General features: G+C 42.8%; 1 protein-coding gene across 5 annotated transcripts in view; it reads left to right on the forward strand.

Moving 5' to 3' along the window:
* Positions 1–23,568, forward strand: part of arid1b (AT-rich interactive domain 1B) — a 91,966-nt gene that overhangs the window by 46,303 nt on the left and 22,095 nt on the right. For 3 of the 5 annotated variants that reach the window (XM_084081786.1, XM_084081788.1, XM_084081787.1), the window contains exons 5-11: positions 265–354; positions 5,133–5,312; positions 11,971–12,397; positions 13,843–14,097; positions 15,943–16,088; positions 17,550–17,659; positions 21,125–21,274. In XM_084081786.1, the coding sequence (XP_083937912.1) occupies positions 265–354; positions 5,133–5,312; positions 11,971–12,397; positions 13,843–14,097; positions 15,943–16,088; positions 17,550–17,659; positions 21,125–21,274 (1,358 nt within the window). The remainder of the gene's footprint in view (positions 1–264; positions 355–5,132; positions 5,313–11,970; positions 12,398–13,842; positions 14,098–15,942; positions 16,089–17,549; positions 17,660–21,124; positions 21,275–23,568) is intronic. The other 2 variants (XM_084081789.1, XM_084081790.1) reach the window with 2 other exon arrangements.

Consider the following 23,568-nt stretch of genomic DNA (forward strand, 5'->3'; position numbering starts at 1 on the left):
ACACACACACACACACACACACACACACACACACACACACACACACACACACACACACACACACATACACACACACACACACACACACACACACACACACACACACACACACATCCACATCCAGCTGTGAGTTACAGAAAGTTGATGTTTTTGTGTCTGTGTCTGTAATGATGAGATAAAGGGACGATCAACAGAATTGGCTCTGTCTCTCACTGTGTGTGTGTGTGTGTATGTTAACACTAAGCCTCCTTCCTCCTCTCTCAGGGCCCCAGATGGCTCCCCAGACCCCGGGCAGTGTGTCAGACGTGTCCCCCCATGCCTCCCTGGGACAGTCCCCCATGGCCCAGGACAGAGGTAAGGTCCTCACACCAACCCTCTTAATACACAATCAAACTGTAACATGCAGTGGGAGGTTTTCTAAATGACAAGACATTGTTAACCACATGAACCCTAGCATCCCTATTCATGGGGCATGTCATAATAGGCGAAAATAGGCGAAATAGATGAAAATACCAGATATACAAGCTCACAACACGTCACGTCGAGTTGTGAGCTTATAGATTGGGTATTTTCAGCAAGATTTGGTGTAGAGGGAAAGAAGGAGGGGGGGCAGCCAAGTACAGACCCCTGGGGGACCTCGGTCAACGAAGTATTATAGGGTTTTAAGTTGTCATGTTTAGGGGGCAACACCGTTGACCCCGAACTGACCTCATAAATGACCTCATAATCACATTTTACTGCCGTTGACCAAAAGCACATTTTGTCAAGGATTTGTTGGCCGGGTGGATTTTATAGAATGAGACACTCGCAGGCCTTTCTCAGGATCCGCGTGTGGATGGATGTATGAGAGAGTCAACCGGTGGGTGCTTCTCCTCAGCTGTTTTTCATAGGCTGTAGTGTGTGTGTGTGTGTGTGTGTGTGTGTGTGTGTGTGTGGTTGCCATAGCCTCACAAGCTGTATGACAGATTGCCTCCAGATCTTGCTGTCTGGCCTTGATACCCCCGTCCAGCTGTCGGCACCACCAGAGAACCCTTCCCTCCAGCTTTAGGCCAGGCAACACCACCTGGACACTGGCGGTTGAGGGAAGGGAGAGAGAGCATTAATATTGACTTTGCTCTCTCATGTTTCCAAGGTGGTCTCGGATTAGAGCAGGTTTAAGCAGTTTTCTTTCACACTGAGAATGACCCATTTTATGCTTTACTTTATCCTGGGGAAAGGTACGCAGCTTGTCTAAGTTAGTTACTCGCATCTAAGTTGGGTACACCCCGTCTAACCCATTAAGACCTGGAATGCATCTGTGTCGCTTTAGATTTCTTTGGCTATTCAAAAATAGCAGATCTACAAACTATCTACTGCTATTTTTGAATAATCTTGAACATTTTTTTGTTTGTTTTTCAAATAACTTTTAGGATTTAGAAAACATTTTTAAGAATCGCCTCAGGTCTTAATGGGCTAAGTTACTGTAGTTACACTCTTCGAGTTGGTTACACACCATGAAGGAGTTGGTGACATACTGTTTCTGTTAGTTACACACTGTCTAAGTTACTAACACACTTGCACACTGTCAAATAGTTAGTTACACTCTGTCTTAGTAACACACTTACACACTGTCAAATAGTTAGTTACACATTGTCAAGGAGTTGGTTACATACCGTGTCTGTTTGTTGAATTCGATGTTCGATGTGTATATTCGATGAATTGAGTACAAAGGACCCCAATGGAAACAAGCCATAGTGCTTTCTTGGGTTTAAAGTCCTACAAGTCTTTACAAGGTTTAAAGTCCAGACCTTGTATTGAACTGTACTCCCCTGTGCTTGTCTTTGCAAACTGTTAATAAAGTATTCAATCAATCAAAAAGTTACTCATGGTCTAAGACTCTATATAAGACTCTATGTAGCATTCGGAGATTGTGGAATAGAACTCTGGCTACCGTACGTGAGAGTTAGTTACAGACAGACCTTCAAGGAGTTGGTTACAAACCACCTATGTTAATTTCACACCATCAAGGAGTTAGTTACACACCATCAGAGAGATGGATACACACTGTCAAAGAGTTAGCTACACAACATCTAAGTTGATTCATTACACGTCTAAGTAGTACACACGATGGAGTTAGTCATTTATTTTTTTTATCCTATGATTTTGTAACCCGTTTTTTAACCCGGTGCCAATTGCCTAAGCTGTAATCCTGGGCGCTACTCTCCCTCTGCCAGCCTGGGGAGAGCCCCGAACTGAGCTCATGCTTCCTTCAATGCATGAGGAGTGAGCAGGCCCGCTTCTTATCACCTGACAGGGGGGTGTTTCCCCGATAGGACGTAGGTAGGGCGTGGAAGGAACACGTTATTCCCACCAGTTCCTTTACCCTCCATCAGGCGCCCCGGGCTGACCAGGGGGAGGCAGTATAGAGACCAGGATTATCGCATGTTTTGTGTGAGGGTTAGAGAAGTTAGTTGACACTCTGTTGAAGGAGTTGGTTTACCGTCAAAGAGTTGGTTACACACAATCAAAGACTTAAAGAGTTAGTCACATTAGTCTAATATAAAATGTGTCACACAGGCAGGGAGGAGCTTGTCATAGCAGGGGTCTGGCTCTGTCTCTCCATGGCTAGTTAGTGTGTGTGACATCAGGCCCTGTCTGTAGTGTGTCTGTCACTACCTCTGTGACGGGCCAGTGTTCTGTCTGTGACTGCAGCTCTGCCTGGAGAGCCCTATGACTAATAACACACACATCCATCCATCCAGCCATTTGGACCAGGCTGATTTTCCTCTGTGAAAGGAGGCGGTTGTTATTGGTATCTGGATTCAAGTCAACCTGAATTACTTTTTGATTGCACCTGTGACATGTACATTTATATTTCGGGCATTTAATTGATACTCTTATCCAGAGTGGCTTTGGTTTTGCGTAGTCATGGAACAACACGAGCGGACAATGGGCAGACAGGTCATTTAACCACTGAACCACATGAACACTAGGCGTCCCCCATTCTGGCAATGTCACGATAGCCCAAAATAGAAGAACATTCAGAAAGAATAGAACAACACTTTATTTATTCAGGGAAGACCATTGAGAGCAAGCTCTCTTTTTTTTCAAGGACGCCCTGAGTACAGCATGATCGGGAACATTTAAATAAAAGAGCATTCCGTGAAAATAGAAGAATATTTGGCATAAAATAGAACACAAAAACAAATCTGTTAGCTAACAATGTCCCAACGCCTTTTGAGCTTGTAGATTGTCTATTTTCGCTATTTGACATACGTTGAAGTATATAGCGTTTAACACATTTAAAACCTGGAAAACATTTTTCATTTTTTATTTTAGTGTTGGCTATTCAAAAATAGCGGATATACTAGCTCACAGTGTGTCACTTTGTGCCGCACTGCAAGCTTGTATATCTGCTATTTTTGAAGAATTTTGAAAAATCTTGAAAGAACTAGTTTAGAACACATTTGTAGAATCGGCCTCAGCTCTTAACTCATTCAGTGCCTGACTTATTTCTGGCTCTGAAGTTTGGCTCTGAGTGCCAGAGCCAAAATTCATTGTAAAAAAAAGTGCTTAGGAGCCGAGATACAGCCTTTTTCAGTAAGAAGTTAAACAAGAAGTGAATGGAGCAGAACATTTTCAAATCATGATATCTTGGGTTCTGAAAATGTTTTTAAAAAAAAATAAAAAATAAAAAATATTTGTTTTTATTTTTTATTTTTTTACGTCGTTAGTAGATTGGCTATTTTTTAAATAAAACCTTTTTTTTAACATTTTCACCCATAGCGACATGGCTCAAACTAGGAACACCAGGTTAGATTTGTTTAGCCGGTTCAAGAATAAGAATGTCTGGCATTGAGACCAGCTTCAGTGTAAATAGGGCTGCGTTTTGTATTTTATCACGTCTAATAATGATTCCACATTCCAAAAGACAGCAGTCTCCATTATAGTCTGTGTGGTGATGTATGGTCTGCTGTCAGATCGGCTCAGCTCAGATGAACGAGAACAGGACGCCCTCATCAGATAAGACCACAAACATCTGGAACTAGAAATGCACTCGTACGCCTAAGTTGGACTCCGTAGTATGACGGCGTCACTTGCCGAAAAGAAGGATTTTCAAATCGGATTGAAAATCATGAGGCAAATGTGATGACGTGTAACTTAAGCTGTAGAGATGCTACACCCACACCACATACTATATATTTTTAGTATGTGGTATTTTTAGTATTTTTGAGAATGATCTCTCACTCAAATAGACACGAGCCATCTGCACCTCTCTTTATTAAATATTCTTTATTGCCCATTGATAAGGTTCCTGTTTTTCAAACCTGCTTATTTATCTTCATATTTAAAAAATGTAAACAAGACCTTCCTTATTCATTTCATAATTTTTTTCATGTTACTTCTGATGTTCACTCTTACCCCACAAGGCAAGGTGATGATTTTAATTTACCTTTTTGTCGTACTTCAAAACATAAACATTTCATCACATTTAGAGGCCCTCAGTTGTGGAGCTCGCTAGATGTGTCTCTCAAGTCTTCACTATCCTTCCCAATATTTAAGAAACATCTAAAACAATATCTAATTTCTTCCTTACTATAGTCCATTGATTTAGTCATCTTTACAAAATAGTTTATTCTTTTTTTTGTTTTGTTTGTCTTTTTCTTCTTTTGAGCAGATTTTGTGTTTTTATTTCTTTATTTGCACTACTGCTCCCCTTGGAAACTTGTATTTTTTGTTTTTTGTTTTTTGTATTGTTCTTATTGAACTTTTAATCCAGTTGTTTTAATGAACTCTCCCATGAAGGAAAGGATTCCAAATAAGCCATCCGGCTTACTGGGAGCTCACAACATCGGTAATCAGTGGTCTAGGACTCTTGGAGATCGTATCGGTGCCCAAATATCTGGCGTCTGTCGGACAGTAAGACGGATGCCAGGCTGTCATGAGTTATCACTGTAACAGGCAGGCAGACAAACAGACAGATGCCGGCGATTACAACACATCCGTTGTTGTGAAACGTGATTTATTTCCATGTTGTGCTGGTTGGACACACACACACACACACACACAGAACTCATTCATGAGTGTTTTCCATCGTGTTCCTGTCCCGAAACACACACAGCTGATCTGGTATCGTTTTTCTGTCTCTCCAGGCTTCCCTCCTGCTCCCATCCAGCGAAACGCCCCAGGGCCCCAGTTTGGCCCCCAGTCGTCCGGACCCCCCATGTCCCCTCACCCTCACCCTACCCAGGGGGGACCCATGCACCATGCCTCCTACCAGCAGCAGGGAGGACCTCCGTACGGGCCCCAAGTCGGACAGTACGGACCCCCAGGTAAGGCTGGGGAGGAGGTGAAATGTAATCACAGTGCCTTGCTCAAGGGTTAATAGGTTCTATGCACAGCAGCCATATTGGGAATGAATTGGGCCCCTTCCTTACTTCCTTCACAGGTGTTACCAATAATACTAATTAAGGCTCTGTTCCATTTAGTGTGGCATAGTGGTTGTCTTATTTTCAATGACCCCCATAACTCTGAGAGTGTACAAATGGAACCAAATGGACCCTTACGGTTCCATTTGTACACTCTCAGAGTTACACACCCACCATTTGGGAACCAAAATGGAGTGTTTCTAGTGAGCTAACATGCACAATATCAGCACCCTGACCAGAATGGAACAGAGGCTTCATTAGTATCATTGGTAACACCTGTGAAGGAAGTAAGGAAGGGGCCCAATTCATTCCCAATATGGCTGCTGTGCATAGAGCCTATTGGTAGAATTAGAAGAGAGTTTTTACTGATTGAAAAGTTATGGGTGCCTTGTTACACACCGTCTTTACAACTGTTGGCCACTTGGAGCTGACCAGTACAACAACAGTTTTCTACTGTTGGCCACTGGGAGCTGCCCAGTACAACCACAGTTTTCTACTGTTGGCCACTGGGAGCTGCCCTGTACAACCACAGTCTTCACTGGGATCTCACCAGTACAACCACAGTCTTCACTAGGAGCTGACCAGTACAACCACAGTCTTCTACTGTTGGTCACTAGGATCTGACCAGTACAACCACAGCTTTCTGCTGTTGGTCACTGGGAGCTGCCCAGTACAACCACAGTCTTCACTAGGATCTGACCAGTAGAACCACAGTTTTCTACTGTTGGCCACTGGGAGCTGACCAGTACAACCACAGTCTTCTACTGTTGGACACTGGGAGCATTCTAGTTCCTCCACAGTGTGCTATTGTTGGCCTGGCCTCTTGGAGCAGCAGCCCAGTATAATCACCAGTCTTCTACTGGTGACCTGCTCAAGCTTCTCCACCTAATGTTACCCAGCCTGCTGTCAGGACTCAGACCAGCATCTTTGTACTGTAGTCACAGGGATGTGGAAGGTCTTCATCAGAGAACCAGGAGGCAGAGAACTCCAGCCTTACCTCCTCTATGAGACCTTGTCCATGACTCAGAGCTCTGAACTAATGGAGCCAAGCTGACAGCCAAGATCTCTCCATTCATCAACATCCACTGTTGTTTCAGCTGACGACAAAAGCCGACTGTGTGTGTGTGTGTGTGTGTGTGTGTGTGTGTGTGTGTGTGTGTGTGTGTGTGTGTGTGTGTGTGTGTGTGTGTGTGTGTGTGTGTGTGTGTGTGTGTGTGTGTGTGTGTGTGTGTGTGTGTGTGTGTGTGTGTGTGTGTGTGTGTGTGTGTGTGCGCGCGAGCGCATGCGTGCACTCGTCTGAATCAGGCTTCACTTTCACTTGGTTGTTATGGTAATCCATCTTGTGTGCTTTCGCGTGCCGGGCCGGCGCGGCTATGATGAATGCCCGGGTATACTGAGCATTGCCTGCTGCTGAGAACTGAGGCCTGCCATGCACAATGTGCACACACACACACACACACACACACACACACACACACACACACACACACACACACACACACACACACACACACTCTCACTCTCTCTCACGTTTGCATTACTATACTTGTGAGGAAATCTAAATTTTAGGATTTGTAATTTTGTAAATGCCATTTTTACCACTTTTTGCAGTGCGACATCTTGTGAGCTTGTAGATCAACTATTTTAGGTGTGTGACTGCATCGCACAACTAAGTATAAATCAAGCCTAAATCAACAACTGATGAGGAGGAGGAACATGTACATGATCCAAACCCAGCTTAGGCAGGTGCTAAGCAGAACACACAATGACTTTACAAAAAGAATCTCCGCCAGGCAGGGTTGTCTACCCAAGGGCAAGCAAACTTTGGAAGTCAGTCATAGACACTTGGAATGGGAAAAAAATCTTAATTTTCAATAAGAATGTTAAATAATTTTCTTAAAGAAGAATCTGAAAATGTCAATGACAGACAGTTGATAAAACCCAAAGTTTATATTATTAACATGTTGAACATTTTATTATTCTAGATTCTCATTTGTTATTTATAATTCTTATTCAAATAAAAGTAACTTATTGAGAAACAAGTGTTTTTCTTTACAAATCAAGAGTCAATAGCCTGATATTAAAATTCAATAAATATCAAATCGAATCCTGAGCTTAAAATCAAAAGTCGAATCGTGGATTAGGCGTATCGTGACACCTCTAGAATTTTAGATTTTGGACATGAAAAGCTCCTTTCTCTCCCTCTCTCCCCCCCTCTTGTTGTGTAGTATTCAGCAGGGAGTCACAGAGAGGACGTCTAGGGTGGTGAGGAGGATGGGGTGGGCTGGCGGGGTGGGGGGGACAAAACATGAGGCAATTCACTGCTCACACCTCTCCTAGCAACAAGCGCAAGGCATGATGGGAAAGCACACAGGATCTGATGTAACTATCCGTTGTGTATAATCTTGAGTTTAAATGCTAAGAGAAAAACACCGGGCCACTGAGAGCAGATGCACCATCTGGGGTTGTTAAAGGGCAAGACCACTTTGGTAGAGGTTTGGGTTGTGTAGTTACCTTGCCATGATGTAACTCCAAAGGTGGGCAAGAAATAAAAAAATATTGCTCCATTGATTAGAAATTGATAATTCAAAATATGCTCCTCATTGACTTACATTGTACGGTAAAACAGATCTGAAAGTCACTCTTTTAGCACAAAAACGAACGCAAACAAAGTTGATTCAGACAATATAGGACATCACCAAACCCAGTACTGTTTTTTTTTTAAATAAAAATGTTAACTTCCTGTTGATTTTGCCATTTTTGATAAGTAGAAAACCCGGACTGGATCGGCGGATCCGGATCCAGATCTTCAAATAGTAAAATCAACAGGAAGTTGACATTTTTATTAAAAAAACAAACAGTACTGGGTTTGGTGATGTTCTATATTGTCTGAATCAACTTTGTTTGGGTTCATTTATGTGCTAAAAGAGTGACTTTGAGAGCTGTTTTACCGTACAATGTAAGTCAATGAGGAGCATATTTTGAATTATCAATTTCTAATCAATGGAGCAATTATTTTTGATTTCTTGTCCACCTTTGGAGTTACATCATGGCAAGGTAACTACACAACCCAAACCTCTAACAAAGTGGTCTTACCCTTTAAATGCACCTCCTACCATAGTGGTTTGGTTGAAATAAGCGGCATTCAAGGTTTGCGCTCAAACAGCCAGAGTCGGAGGTACTGTCTTCACATAATACATAAAGAGGAGTGACACTCGTTCCATTAAACAAGACATACAGTCCAATAATGGCGTGGCTAACCCTGTGCAACTGAAAAAGTAATCTGTCAAGTTAATTAGCAGCTAACTGGCTTGAATCCACCTACATATAATAGCCTGCACATCTGAAAATGGTAAATTGAAAACTTGTATTTTATTCGTACTACTTCTTTTGTGTGACATCAGTGTCGTGTAGCCATGGCATGCCCTCGTCACTGGTCCTCGGTCAAAGAGGCTGACTTCTGATCATCTGTATGGGGGCAGGTGGTAATTACATGTTCAGCAGTCTGCTCAGACTCGCTGTACTTGCCATGCTGCGTTGTCTGCCAAGCCCCACTTTATATGATGGATCATTTGAAGCTGCTGACCCTATAGGCCTGGTTCAGCATGGTCCATCCGTAGCAGGTCTTCACCTTTTGACGCCATCTCCCGGGGGTCCCTGACGTAGCGATGGATAAGTGTGCGCCCAGGCCGTCTCCCACTCCTGCTTCCAAGACGGCGGCAGCCATTTTCTTCATTTTCAGTCTTACAGTAGTGGGAGGATTGCTGTCCTCCGTTCTTTTACATTGGCCAAAATTATATGCACGCATCTTGAACAATGCCTACACATCATCAATGATGTGCTAACGTGAGCTTTGTGCCCTAATATTGATAACATAGGCAACAGAGCTTGGCTTTGTGGTTCACTGTATGCACTTGGCAGCGTGAGTTGAGTTGTGTGGTTCGCTGTATGCATGTGCAGTGTAGCAGCACAAGTTGAAGTGATTGGTTTACCTTTTAGGTGACAGAGACACAGAAATGGATAACCGGCAGATACAGACAAACCCTGTTCTAAGACGACTAGTTCCCTTCAGTGCCACACTAAAAAAACATTATCTTGATTCAATGTGATAGTTCACCCTCAAAATGACTTTTTTTTCCTATCGATCAGTCACCCCATGGAGACTTGAATTCATGGATATTTTTAGTTTATGTCGCATTCCTAAGCATTCGCATTCCTAAGCCAATAATTTGATGATCGGCAGTGTTTCCCGTGGGAGACACAAAGAGTCTCCTTTGTATCTCCTACCAGAACCGCTGCCTACCGGTCCGCTGGTCATCAAATTATAGCCGTAGGATATGTTTTTGGGTGAACCATCCATTTAACAAGGATGAATTGCGCTCTCCTAGTACATGTCCACCTTCTCTCGGTTGTGATCAAATCTCTGGTCAACCACATTACATCTAAAGCAATCCAACACCGTCTGCACTTCCACAATGTTTCACATAATGAATTTACGGTCTACCTCAGCAACAGCAGACCAATGGGACGGGCTCGGCTGACAAAACCATGCCTGCATGTTGTTCAGAAAGCAAACTGTACCCAACAAACATGGCCTAAGGCTATGTTTCACACTGCCACCTTAAAACAGCCTGCTCAGCATCGCAGACACAGTACTTAATTATACCAATAATCACATCTAGTGGTGATGGCTGACGCTGCTAGAGTGTGTGTGTGTGTGTGGGGGGGGGGGGGGGGGGTGGAGACAACTACTACATGCTTCAGAAGCCAAATTCTAACAGCAACCAGTAGATTTTGACTGTGCAACACGGAGCGAGATGAGGCGGTTTGGGCTGCTACTCCCCAGGGAGTGCGAGAAGCAGAACAACATGAGGCAATACTCACTCAGGCTGCGCACATCTCTCCCAGCAGCTGCTGCTGCAGCAGCAAGACAGGATGGGAAATCAGAGTGGTAATTATGCGTAAAACAGAGGCTGGCATAGCCTCAGTTCTAACTATCAGCCACTGGAAGGAGGGAAAGGGGGGTTTGGGGGGGGTGGGGGGGGAGACCGAAAGAACAAGAGAGACGGGAGTATTTATTAGTCTTGAAAGTGATACCGTCTTGAACTGTGATTATAGCTGGTGTGTCAAACCACATGAATCCTAAGTCATTGGTTCTCAAAGTGGGGTCCGGGGACCCCCAGGGGTCCTTGAGGGGGTTCCAGGGGGTCCCCAGCTAAATGATGGATAGTAACCAAATGGACCGTTATGGGTCTGTAACTCTGAGAGTGTACAAATGGAACCAAATGGACCCTAACGGGTCCATTTGGTTCCATTTGTACACTCTGAGTTAAGATAACATTGATTTTACAACATGAATTGGGGTCCCAGAGATAGAAATGCCATTAAATGGGGGTCCGTAGCCCTAATGCATGTCAAACTGGGGGTCCTTAAAATGTATCTTTTCAAATGGGGGTCCGCGGGCTAATAAGTGTCCATTTGGGGGTCCTTGACATGAAAAAGTTTGAGAACCACTGTCCTACACTGTCCTGTAAATTTCTCTGTTCTGGGCATGACACAATAGGCGAACATTAGGCAAACATGTCGAAATGCAATGGCAGATTCGTCTGGAACCAGGCTACGAAAATAGCAGGTCTACAAGGGCTTGTAGATCGGCTACATGCCACGAAGAGATTTGGTTTTAGAGGGACAAAGTAGGGGGCCCTGGCCTGGGGGACCCCGGTCAACTGAAGTATATAGTTTGTAGTGACGAAAGACATTTGGTTTTGGAGCCTGTGCCAAATTTCATCAGGTGGTAATTTATTACCTTGTTGATGTTCTTGGCGTCTCCATCTACTGTATCACCATCATCAACACAACATTGTTATCAATAATGCTGCTCAGTAATAAAACACTCTTCTTCTTTTCGTGTCTTTGAATAAAACACTGACAACTTGTAATATAATTGTGGGCAGTGCTGCTCAAAAGATTTAGACCTACAAGACCCTAGATTCCCCTCAAAACTCTCTCCCCCTCCCTCTAATCCAATGGTTCCCAAACTGGGGGTCCCCAGATGATTATCTTAATGTGCAACATTGTTTTCTCACTCAACAGTAAACAAACCAACATACAGTATAAGTGTGTATACAGGGTATCTGCATATTTCTAAAGTGATGATTTAAGGACTTTTAAGACCTTTTTAATATCTCTAAAATGAAATGAAATAAGCTAATAATAAGACCATTACTACATCAAAAGTAACCAACAAACTATACTATAAAAAAAAATCGAATTGTTAAATATGACCTAAGAAAGAGGCAATTCTTTTGAAAATAGACGATCTACAAGCTCGCAACGCCTCGCAGTTGCGAGGCGTTGTTGTGAGCTTGTAGTTCGGCTATTTTCACAATATTTATTTGTGGAACCGAGTCAGTATAAATGTAAAGCCTCAACTCCTACAATTCCAAGTACTTGTCAGGTTGAGGGGTCCCCAGTTCAAATATGATTATTTTGGGGCGTCGCGGCCTGAAAAGTTTTGGTATCCCTCGTTCTAAATCCCCTCTCCTCCACTCCTCTCCTCCAGGTAACTACCCCCGGCCCCCTCACTACGGCGGGGCCCCCACCAGTGCCAACTACAACAGTAGCGGTCCGGGAGCCGCCCCCGGCATGGCCAACAGCCTGGGGATGAACGCCGGGAGCCCCATGCACGGCCAGGGGCCCGGGCAGCCCTGCGGCTCCACCACGCCGGGCGGCCGAGGCCTGGGTCCGGGCCCCGGGGGACCCGCCGGCGGGGCGGCCGGGCGTCCGTACCCCGGCGGAGGAGTGGGAGGAGGACCCAGCACCACCGTGGCCCCCACCTCCCCCGGTATGCCTCAGTCCGCGGGTCAGGGCATGGGGCCTCCGGGGCCCAACGCCGTCGGACGCAAACCTCCCGAGACGGGCTCCAACAACAACGCCCTGCCAGGAGTCAATAATAACTCTTTATCCACTTCCTCCTCCCTGCAGGCCAGGTGAGGGTTGTTTTTTTTGTGTGGGCTGAAGCGTGGATCATCGGTTTCAAATGTTTAACCCATTTAGACCGGGAAAGAATCTGTGTCATTTTTTAGATCTTCTTTGGCTATTCAAAAATAGCAGATTTACAAGCTTACAATCTGGGAACCCTGAGCTAACTGAAAATGAAAAACAGCGACCTCTGCTGTTTGTTCTTTCTCAGTTAGCTCTGGGCGGAAGAAAACGCAGCACACGTGCGCAAGGAAACCGGGGTTTAAGTCTGCCTTCACCGCTCCACTTCCGGGTGGTGCGACTATGTTTTCATTCCCACTAACAATATTTCTACACGGAACACTAACACCACTTCTCCCAGAGAACATGGATGGTTTTGGTTATAAGCACACTTGTTTCTATGATGAAAGAGCAAGTTAAAATGTGAATATCTTTCCGTGGTTTTGTCTGCTCTGCAGACGCTATTGTTCAATTAGTTTCGGTTAGTTTCAAGGGGGGAAGGGTCGACGGACACGTGAATCCCGCCCACTACATTTGATTGGGTAAAGCGCGGCCTGCTTCCTGATCTGATAGCACGCCCACTTGAAACCAATGCGCACGTGTTGTAATTGCTGATCTACAAGTTTGTATATCTGCTATTTTTTGAATAGCCAAAGAAATCAAAAAATGCTTTCCCGGTCTTAATGGGATAATACTGTACATTCTCTATACAGTACGTAGGTCTGCAACTCATTCAAACATTATTTTTGATACATTTTACCCATTAGCAATTTGCCCACGAATTTGTCCTTTTGTACGTAAAAATCAAAGATTGGAGACCGTTGACACTGCTGGAAATAATGGTAGGTGTTCAATTATAGTTTAAAACTATAACTGTTTACCCCTGTTAGCTCCATCTTTCACTAAAAAGGAAACACAATTAGCTGTTTTGTAATTTTTTTCCCTCTTGTATAAGAAATGTGGGTCATAGTCGTTAGCCCCCATAATGTAATTATTGGTACAACTACACTTTCAGTAGATATACATGAATGGACATTTGAATGTTTTTCTGTGGTGAGCAGGTCAAGAAATGATGTATTTTCCTTTTCTTACATATAGGGCTGTCACGATTATGACATTTTACTTGACGATTAGTTGGCGATCAATTCATTGCAATTAACGATTTATTTGTGTTTCTGTCGTTAAACATTATGAATATAAATTACATTTCTGTTTGGCATTTAGGCTTCGTAAACAGGTGCACAGGGCAGATATGACTTGCATAATTTAATAACTTTACACTTAAAAAAACAAACATGAATATTATCCGATTATCCCCCCAAAAATTGGTGATTATGTAATAATTGTGACAGGGCCTACTTACATATTGTATTCATTCAGATTCAAGATTGAAAAGCCATTTAAAAATGTTGTTTCACTTTTTGCACAACCCCACTCCTCCCTCCCTATACAGGCCCCCCTACGTGCGCTCCCCCGTCTATCCCTCCAACAACAACCACCACCAGTCTTGGCCGGGTGCGCGCCCTGCGCTCTCTCCTTCGCCCCATCATCCCCACCCTCACCACCACCACCCTGCTCCTCCTCCCCCCTCCTCCTCTCAACCCCACCCCCACCACCACCACCACCCCCCCTCCCAACAGCAGCAGCAGCAGCAGGCTAGCAGTGCTCAGGGGCCCCCCGCGGTGCCTCTGCCCCCAGAGCATTATGGGTAGGTGCTTATGGGGCTTTTAGTGTTCACAGCGAGCCTGGCAGACACATGGGTACTACAGTACACGTATGCAATGATGGTTTCAGTAAATTAATAAAGATCCTTAAGATCATTATACATTTACATTACATTACATTACAGTCATTTAGCAGACGCTTTTATCCAAAGCGACTTACAATAAGTGTATTCAACATAGGTATGGAACGAAAACTACTAATCACCAGAAGTCTTAAGTGCATTTCCTGCAAAAAACAAGCAACCAAGAGTATACCTAGGGCTAAGGTAAAAGTGCAATATATCAGCTACCTACTTTCTTAAACATAACAATTTAAAGGGGCTACACCATGAATTTCTTTTTCTTTTTTGGGGGGGGGGTGGGGGGGGTATTTTTTGGGCTCCCCAGTGTCTCTTGTACCCCAAAAAATATATTTTTTAACATTCAGTCATTCATTCTCATTTCAGAGATTTTCAGAATGGGCGTGTCTGAACAGGCCATCTCAGAATGGCAATGCAAGTGACATCACTTGCATTTCTGCCCATGTATTTTTTGACAGACAGAATTGCTCAGTAGCACCCCTCTGCCCAAAAGGACGTTTTGGTATTGCAGCTGAAAGTGCTTTATAAGCCAGAGAGAAGTTAGTTGGAATGTTGGAAGTATATCTGAGGCTTGATTTAGGCTCAAACCTTTTGAAAAACATTTGAGGGACATAAACAATATGATATTAAATATTATTATTATTTTTCAAATTCATGGTGTAGACCCTTTAAAAACAAATTGTGTGTAAAAAATATATAGGGCAGAAACATATCTCCATATTCAAACTTTTTTTGTTTTTTCATAAATTAACACCCTACTCGATCATACCACAGCATCACACAAAAACATCAAAAGTAGCACATCTGCAAGCTCAAAACACTGTATGAGCTTGTAGATCTGCTACTTTTCCTTTTTTTTAATGAATATATGTATATATATATATATGTACAGTATATATTTATGTGATATATTTTCTCGCTGGCATTTTTGTTGCAATATCCATTCAATGTAAGCACTCCTCTATATGGTAGTTTCCAGTGGTGCTGGTGGAGTCTGACATTCCCGGCAAATATGCAAATAGCGGTAGCATGCACAAACAGCTGAATACGGGGGAGGAGAGAGCCACTGGTTAAGGAGCCACTGAATGCATTTATGCATAAAGAAAGATGAGCTCCAAAATACAAAATAACTATCGGCAGTAAAACATGCACAACTTATTTTAACATTTTAATGATGCCTTTTTAATTTGTTCTACAGCGCTGTAATTGAAAATGAGTTTTTGACATGGTGTTCGGGTGTTAATCCCTGTGACTGCCAGGCTCTGCAGTTATACTGTGCTTAAATACGGTACTAACGTAACTACTGATGGAACTGTTGAACTGGATCTGAATCACTGACACACAGGAACTAACCGCAAGCTCTCCTCTCCTCTCCAACTAACTCATTGATAAATAGAGCTGTGTTCAATTCACCTCAGTTCTTTGATTAGCGTTGCATCTCGCTCATATTAATCAAATAACCGGGGTTACGTTTGTAACCTGTAGTTTCCTTTCCTTAGGATTTGATGATGAACTTATTTGCTTGACTTTCTTCTTTTTTTTATCCCATATTTTCTCTTTCCCTCTTTCTCTCTCTCTCTCTCTCCGTTGTATTTCAGATGTGGTGATGACGGCACTAACTGCACGGCTTCTATGTCAACTTGAACCGTTAACCCTCTGCTTCCTCTCTCTGACACACAGCTGGACATCATTTAGTTTTTAACCCCCCCCCCCCCTGTTTGTGTTCTCTTTCTCGTGCGTTGTGTTTAGGCAGGGCAGCTACCCAGGCATGGGGCCAATGGGAGGAGGAGGAGGGGGAGGGGGGCTGGGCCCCGGTGGCCCCTACAGCCAGCAGACGGGAACCAACTCTGGGAGGATGACTCCCCAGGGGCCGCACTACAACGCCCCACCCTCAGGTAAGGACGGTAGTACAGGAGCCCTGCTTCATTTTATTTTAGTTCAATGACCTCTACTTATCCACTTAAACCCTATATACTTTAGTTGACCGGAGTCCCCCAGGGTTCTGTACTAGGCCTGCTGGAATTTCCCGTTGCATAAAATCTCTTCGCCGAGAATAGCCGATCTATGAGCTGAACGCGACCCTGTTGTGCTTCAGTGTGAGCCTTATAGATCGGCTATTCTCGGCAGCTATTCACCCCAATTATAGGGACACTAGGGTTCAAGTAATCTCTCAAGACAGAAAGATTCTGCTAACAGCTGAATCTGTCTGCACCACTGCCTTAAACATACGTAGTGTAGACGCACCCGGGAGGGAGTGGACTAAGAAAGGTTAGGAGCCAAACCGAGTTCCTCTTTCTACACCAAAAAGGAGGTGGTGCCCCCAGAGGCAAAGTGGCTCAAGTGGTTAAGTGATTCTCAACGTTTAGAATTTCAAAGACCCCCCCAGTTACAAAACACAATGATTATTACTCTCCGCCAGGAGAGTATTGTTATCACTGCGTTTTCACTTTCTAAACATGACACACCGATTGGTCAAGCCTCACGTGACACGTGAAATACTGTGATCTGATTGGCTAGTGACGCCACCGGGCCTATATATACATGGCATCACTCTGACAGTGTCTCCGCCACTGTCAGAGTGAGGTAAGACGGGAACCATGAAATGCCATGGCTGATACATAATTGGCAGATAGGACAGATAGGACATTTATATAGACAGGAGGGATATGACATAGGACACTTATACAGACAGGAGGGATAGGACACTCACACAGACAGAACGGAAGAGGACACTTACCCAGACAGGTTGGATAGGACACTTACATATACAAGAGGGATAGCGACCTATAAATACATGTGTCACTGTGATAAGCCAGATTCCAATACCGAAAATCCGGCCACTAGCTCACTCCCAGACCTTCGAACCGGAAGTAGTCAAGTAGTCGCGGTCCAATTGTTCCTATCTGTCTTATTGGACAGATAGGACAGATAGGACACTTATATAGACAGGAGGGATATGACACTTACATAGACAGGACGGATAGGACAGGAGGGATAGGACACTTACACAGAATGAACGGAAGAGGACACTTACCCAGACAGGATGGATAGGACACTTACATATACAAGAGGGATAGCGACCTTCGCGACCTTCGAACCAACACAAGTCTTCTGGCGGAGAGTTGTGCTCCGAGGAGCACTTTTTCTAGTTATTATTATTTTTAAACAAATTGTGGCTGCCTTTATTTGATATTATACAGTAGACTGACAGGAAATTGGGAGAGAGAAATGGGGAGTGACACCCATAATGCTCGTCAGGATCAGGATTCGAACCCCTGACCCGCACCGCTACGGTAGCCGTCCGGGACATTATTATTATTATTATTAAGTTGAGTATAATTTACACTCTTATCCAGGGCCCATGATGATGTCACCAGAGGGGATGGGCGGTCCTCCGGAGCCCAAGCAGAGGGCGGACCTAAATAAAGAGGGAAACGCCCCCAACGCAGAACCACCCAAACCCAAGGTAAGATCCTCTTAGAGATCTATTTACCAATCAGATTGGCTGTTTCCCTTGTCAATCAAACCTTGCTTCCCCCCGCCTCTCTCTGAGCCTGCTCTAACAGCATGTGTTTGACAAATGCAGCAAACGCGACAAACGCGGCTTCTTTCATTACGAATAGGGGAAAAAGCACAAGAATTTGACAAGCTGTTGTCATAACTTCCAAAGAAAGCAAGGCCGTTCGTTTCTTCTTTGCAAGTCGTTGCTGTCGTGCAGAAACCCGGTATCTCCAGGTCCATATTTCAACCCTTTATATTTTTCCGTAAATTAGTAAGATTAATTAATAAGGGTGTCGCGTAAAAGTAGCCGATCTACGCGAGCCTTTTCAGTAGATGGTATATTTTCACTGTTTTTGAAAGAAATTGTCCGTCTGTGGGTTTTATAAATATTTAACCCATTAGGCCTAAGACCTGGAACTGTGTCATTTTTAGATTTGAGCTAAAAAGCATTATTTTACTCTTTGGGCTATTAAAAAATAGCAGATATACAAGCTCATAGCGCGGCACCAAGTGCCGCGCTACAAGCTTGTAGATCTGCTATTTTTGAAAAATCTTGAAAATGTGTGCAAATCTTCTGAATATATCTATTTTTAAAGCGAACATTTTTAACTCAAATCTTTGCTTCTGGGGGGTCCCTGGAACAAAATATTTTGATGGGGGTCGGCGGCCAAATACATAGAATTTTGGGGGTCCTTGACATGAAAAATATTGAGCACCACTGATATAGAAACATACGTTTTTCAGAAAACTGTTGGGATTTAGGAGACATGTAGAATCGGCTTCAGGTCTCAATGGGTTAATAAGAGCTTGTGACTAAATAATAAGTACACTGGATCCATTGGTTCTATTTTCCATATCCTGAAAAGTAACGGTTTTGGACATACAAGGTTTCCACCCGACAGCCACAAAGTGTAATAATTTGATGTTTAAAAAAACGGGAAAAGAGGGCTCAGAAAATTGAATCCTTTTACCGCCGGAGTTGTGAGTCTGTTACGTGTACGTACTTAGTTGACGTACATTCACGTTGTTGCCTGATGTTTCAATGATTTTTAGAGTTGACAAAGGCACGTACAGTACCAAAATAACCACACCATCTCCATAAACCAAGAAAAGAAGTCACAACGCGCTCCGGAACACCCACTCCTTATTCTGTTCTCACCTCTGTTCTTGTTTTCCTCACACACCTTGATTTAGGTTTCAAGTTGCTTTCTCCCATCTATCCTCTCCTAACCCATTCAATCCGGGAACACATCTCTGTTGTTTTAGATTTCTTTGGCTATTAAAAAAATAGCAGATATACAAGCTCATTTTTTTTTAATCTTGGAAAAAAAAATTAAGCAAACATTTGTAACTGTCAAATGTCTCAACAATGTCTTCACTTTTTCTGAAAAACTATTGTTGCTATATCAGTGGTGCTCGAACTTTTTCTTGTCAAGGACCCCCAAAATTATGTTTTTGGCCGCCGATCCCCATCAAAATATGTTGTTCCAGGGACCCCCCCCCTCAGAAGTAAAGATTTGAGTTAAAAATGTTGTTTAAAAAAATGTATGTATTCAAAGATTTGCACAAATGTTCAAGATTTTTCAAAAATAGCAGAACTACAAGCTCGTAGCGCGGCACTCGAGCTTGTAGATCTGCTATTTTTGAATAGCCAAAGTAGTGTAAAATCGAAAATGACACGCGTGCGTTCCCGGATTGAGTGGGCTAAGACTGCATCCGGACGTGTAAAAACCTCACCTTTTTGTTTTTTGGGCTCTGTGTGCATTCCTCCTCTCAACCCTGGCCTCATTATCCCATAGAGAGGGTGTAGTTTGATCGGGGGAAACCGGTGCTAGACGGGTGTCTTTCAAAGGACATTGCCATTCTGTGACCCGCTCTGCCTTGAATCAGCCGGTTTAAGTATCTGTTCATATAAGTTTTCCGTGTGAAATGGAGAGTGAATAAAGTAAGTCAAATGTCGATGATGGCACATTTGAAGTTAAATGCAGTTTCAGAAAGAGGGTTTATAATGAGGGCAGTATTACTGTAAATATTTGGACTTTTCATACAGTATTGAGTGAGCTAATGTCAATTACGGAGTAGTTATAACTGTCAACTGTCAGCGATGTTTTGAGAACGTCTGTCAGCCTCTCAATTTTGTTCCTCTAAATGTCTAAATCAATGTTTCCCAAAGAATGGGTCGGGACCCATTTTTGGTTCATGCTCACGGACCCTTTTTTATGGTTTGGGAATTTTTTTTTATTATGTTTTTTACGTTTTTTACGTTTTTTCCCCCCTAATAAAGTTGGCCTGGCCCCCACACACACATGTAAAGAACACATGTTGACTAAAGCACGTTATAAATTCTAGATATTATTATTATGCGACTGCTTTCAGTAGAGCAGGTGACGTGTGACACTTGTTGTCCTGCTAGGTGTTGTCTGTGCTTTGATACTAGATGTGTGTTTATTGATCTGGACAGTCGCCATAATCAATGCATTCAGCCATTTATGTCTGCTTTTCTTCATTATTCGGGGGACTGCATCTATTGATTATCTTCTGAGCTGATTGTTATTTTTTTGACTAAATTGAGTGAATCGGTTTAGTCGTATTAACCACTTAAGCTCCTTTATATATACTATATATAACAGTGGTGTAAATAGCAGGGGAAAATAGCGTTATTAGCGATTAGATTAACCGTTGGACACCTAGACTTCATTACATTTATTGATGTGTTCCTTACTGGTCTGTGGTACAAGAATGTACGGTAACATGATAATGTTGTGTGTTGTACACCTGTCTCTCCTGCTTTGGCTGTGTTCCGCTGAACACTAACCTAGCTTGAGGAATGGTTTGGCCGCTTGTCTGCCTTGATACTGTGCGTGTGTGTGTGTGTGAGGGGGGTGCATATGCCGGCGTGGGTGGCTGAGGTGGTCCTATATGAGTGTGTGTGTGTGTGTGGGCATAAGTGTGTGTATGTGTAGGCCTGTCACAATTATGACATACTCGCCTAATCACAAAATTGAGATAATGGCAATTATATCTTCATAATCGTTTTCATGTTGAAAGATTTTCATACATTTTCAAACATTTTGCTATAATGGTAGATCTACAAGCTTACAACGCATCACTTGGTGACTTGTAGCTTGTAGATCAGTTTTGGATATAAATATATACAATTATTAAATACATTTTTTGTTTATTTAAGTTATTTGTCATATGCAGTTTTTGAGTACAAAGCCTAAAAGGCAAACATAAATGTGTTTTTTATTCATACGCTCCAATGTTCAATGCCAAAAACAAAACGCAATTATTTGTATGACAATTAATCGTCAACTTAAATGTTGTAATCGTGACAGCCCTACGGCCCTGTGTGTGTGTGTGTGTGTGTGTGTGTGTGTGTGTGAGAACACGGTTTTGATTCCCTGTCCTCCTGTCCCCTGGTCCACAGGACGTCCACAGCTCCTCTCACTGTCCCACCATGTCCCAGCCCCCCACCCCGTCCCCCATGTCCCCCAGCTCTGCTAGCCTGTCCTCCTGTCACGCAGAGGACAGCGATAGTATTAGCGGCTCCGCCTGGCCCAGGAATCCCAGCAGCCCTGTAAGTGCCTCAAAAGCACACAGAAAATGGCTTTTTTTACTCAGATATATATATTTTTTTATCTACGGTATTTGTGGGTAACATAAAGGAACACATGTGCACCTTGGGGATTATAGCAGTATTATAGTAAGTGTAGTAGGAAGGGTCTGTTTGGATTATTATCCTTAAACGTTATGCCACTTTAGCTGTAAAAGTATTGTTCCAAACAGAATTCTCCCTAAAGCAGAAAGACACTAGACGTTTTGTTTGTGTAGTGTGTGTGTATGTATGATGTAATTACACATATTGGCAAGATATCTTCAATAGTTATGTTGATTAGAAATAATTGATATTCAGTGTTGGGATAGTTACTAAAACATAGTAATATGTTACTTATTACATATTACTTGTTTAAAAAGTAATGTAGTTACTTTACTTATTACTCCCTGCCAAAAGTACCTAGTTACTTATTACTTTAGTTACTTTTTTTTTCTCGCCCCCAATAATTTGCATCCTTTCTCCCCAAAAGTCTGACTTTGCATTTTCAACATTAGCAGTTGTTTTTTTCTCTTTTCTGCAGCCTACATTGTAAAATCCTCATTGTACACTCATTTGAATTATATTAACACTAAGACTTTTACAGTGTATGAATTCATAACTTACAGACTAAATGAAAACCATTTGACGACTATGAATTGAATACTAAGGACCTCAATGGAAACAAGTATTTTAAATGTATTTAATGTATTTTTTGCCTAATAATATATATAGAAAATAGCCGACCTACAAGCTTACGGCGCATCTTCATCGGTTAACAAGTCGCTTATAATAAGCAGACATGGCAACACTGTTTGTTCCGGTTTAAGGGCGGCCCGCCCTTCCGCAGCTGATAATAAGTCACACAGACAAGTGCGCAACGTTTCCGTATCCGCTCTAGACCGGATCAGCAAGCAGCCTGCATAGCAACTCGATCCCAACCAGTCTACCATTATATCAATGGACCAAAAACAACACAGGATCAAATAAACACACTCAAACCCAGAGTACCACGAGGCACGTGAAAAAAAGTAATAAGTTACTTTTTGAAAAAAAGTAAAGGTAATATTATTACTCAAAACGTGAAAGTAATTAGTTACGTTACTAGTTACTGGGAAAAGGTAATAATATTACTTTAAGTTACATATTACTTTAGTTACTTCCCAACACTGTTGATATTCCTAAAATCTCCTCATTGACATTGCACGGTGAATCGACTCTTTTAGCACATAATTGACATAATTGACATAAACCAATGCAAGCAAAGCTGCCAATATATAACATAAAAAAAAACATTGAAGCATTTTTTAAAGATGTCCTCTTCCTCTTGATTTTACTATTTGAAAATATGGATCCAGTCCGAATTTTCTTCCCAATTCAAATGGTAAAATGAATGAATGAACGAACCAAGTATTGAAGATGCGTACCTTACCATTATTTGTAGTTGCATCATGGCAAGGCAACTACAGAACCTTTTACCAAAGTGTCATTGTGCTTGGCAGTATGCCTCCACGGTGCATTTGCCATGGCGCTCTTCTAAAGAACACAATTGGCTTTGTTGGGTAGGTGGGTGGGTGGTCAGCAGGACAGGGTGATCTCTTTCACTGCACAAAGTACTCCCACAGGTTGGTCCAGGGCACCTGTTCAGCAGGGAGTGGGACTCCGGGAGTGCAACTGGAAGGGATAGTGTGTTCCTCCACATCGGCCTAAATGGGTTAAGACAAGTCGTGTCACTTAAAAAAGAGCTCATTTATTGTAGTTGTATTTCTGAGCATGTTTTGAAGCAGATGGCATCCTTACATGTTTTTTAATGTGTGAGCACGTGTTCCGCTTGGAATGCCCCCTACGAGACAGTTTATTTGTAGGAGTGGGAGTTTTTTTTTTTGATCACTTGTCCAGATTATTCTTGTAAATATCTTTTTTTTATGAGCTTCTGAATGTTTTCGGGACCACATGGTCTCGCTGGAATGCCCCTAAAGACAGCCCAGGCTGCCGCAAAACAAAAGTCTAAAAGGAGCACAAGAGTTTAAGTAGTCTGTTTGATGTTCCTTTTTTAGTTCCAAAACATTTGGGTTTAGGAGAATATCATCTCCACCATAAAGCCTTGGTTTCTGCTGCTGTCCTGTAAAAACCTTGCAACTCCAGTTTGGACCATCGGGTGAATTTTGGCCCCAAAATACTGCACTAAGTTATCCACCCTTTATGGTTCTGAGGCCCAGAACCCACGGACTTATGTCAATACTTCACATTCAGTCCATCTGAAAAATACTGATGTTTTT

The sequence above is a fragment of the Gymnoscopelus microlampas genome (assembly GCF_963454915.1).
Source record: "Gymnoscopelus microlampas genome assembly, chromosome: 16".
In the NCBI taxonomy this organism is placed as follows: Eukaryota; Metazoa; Chordata; class Actinopteri; order Myctophiformes; family Myctophidae; genus Gymnoscopelus; species Gymnoscopelus microlampas.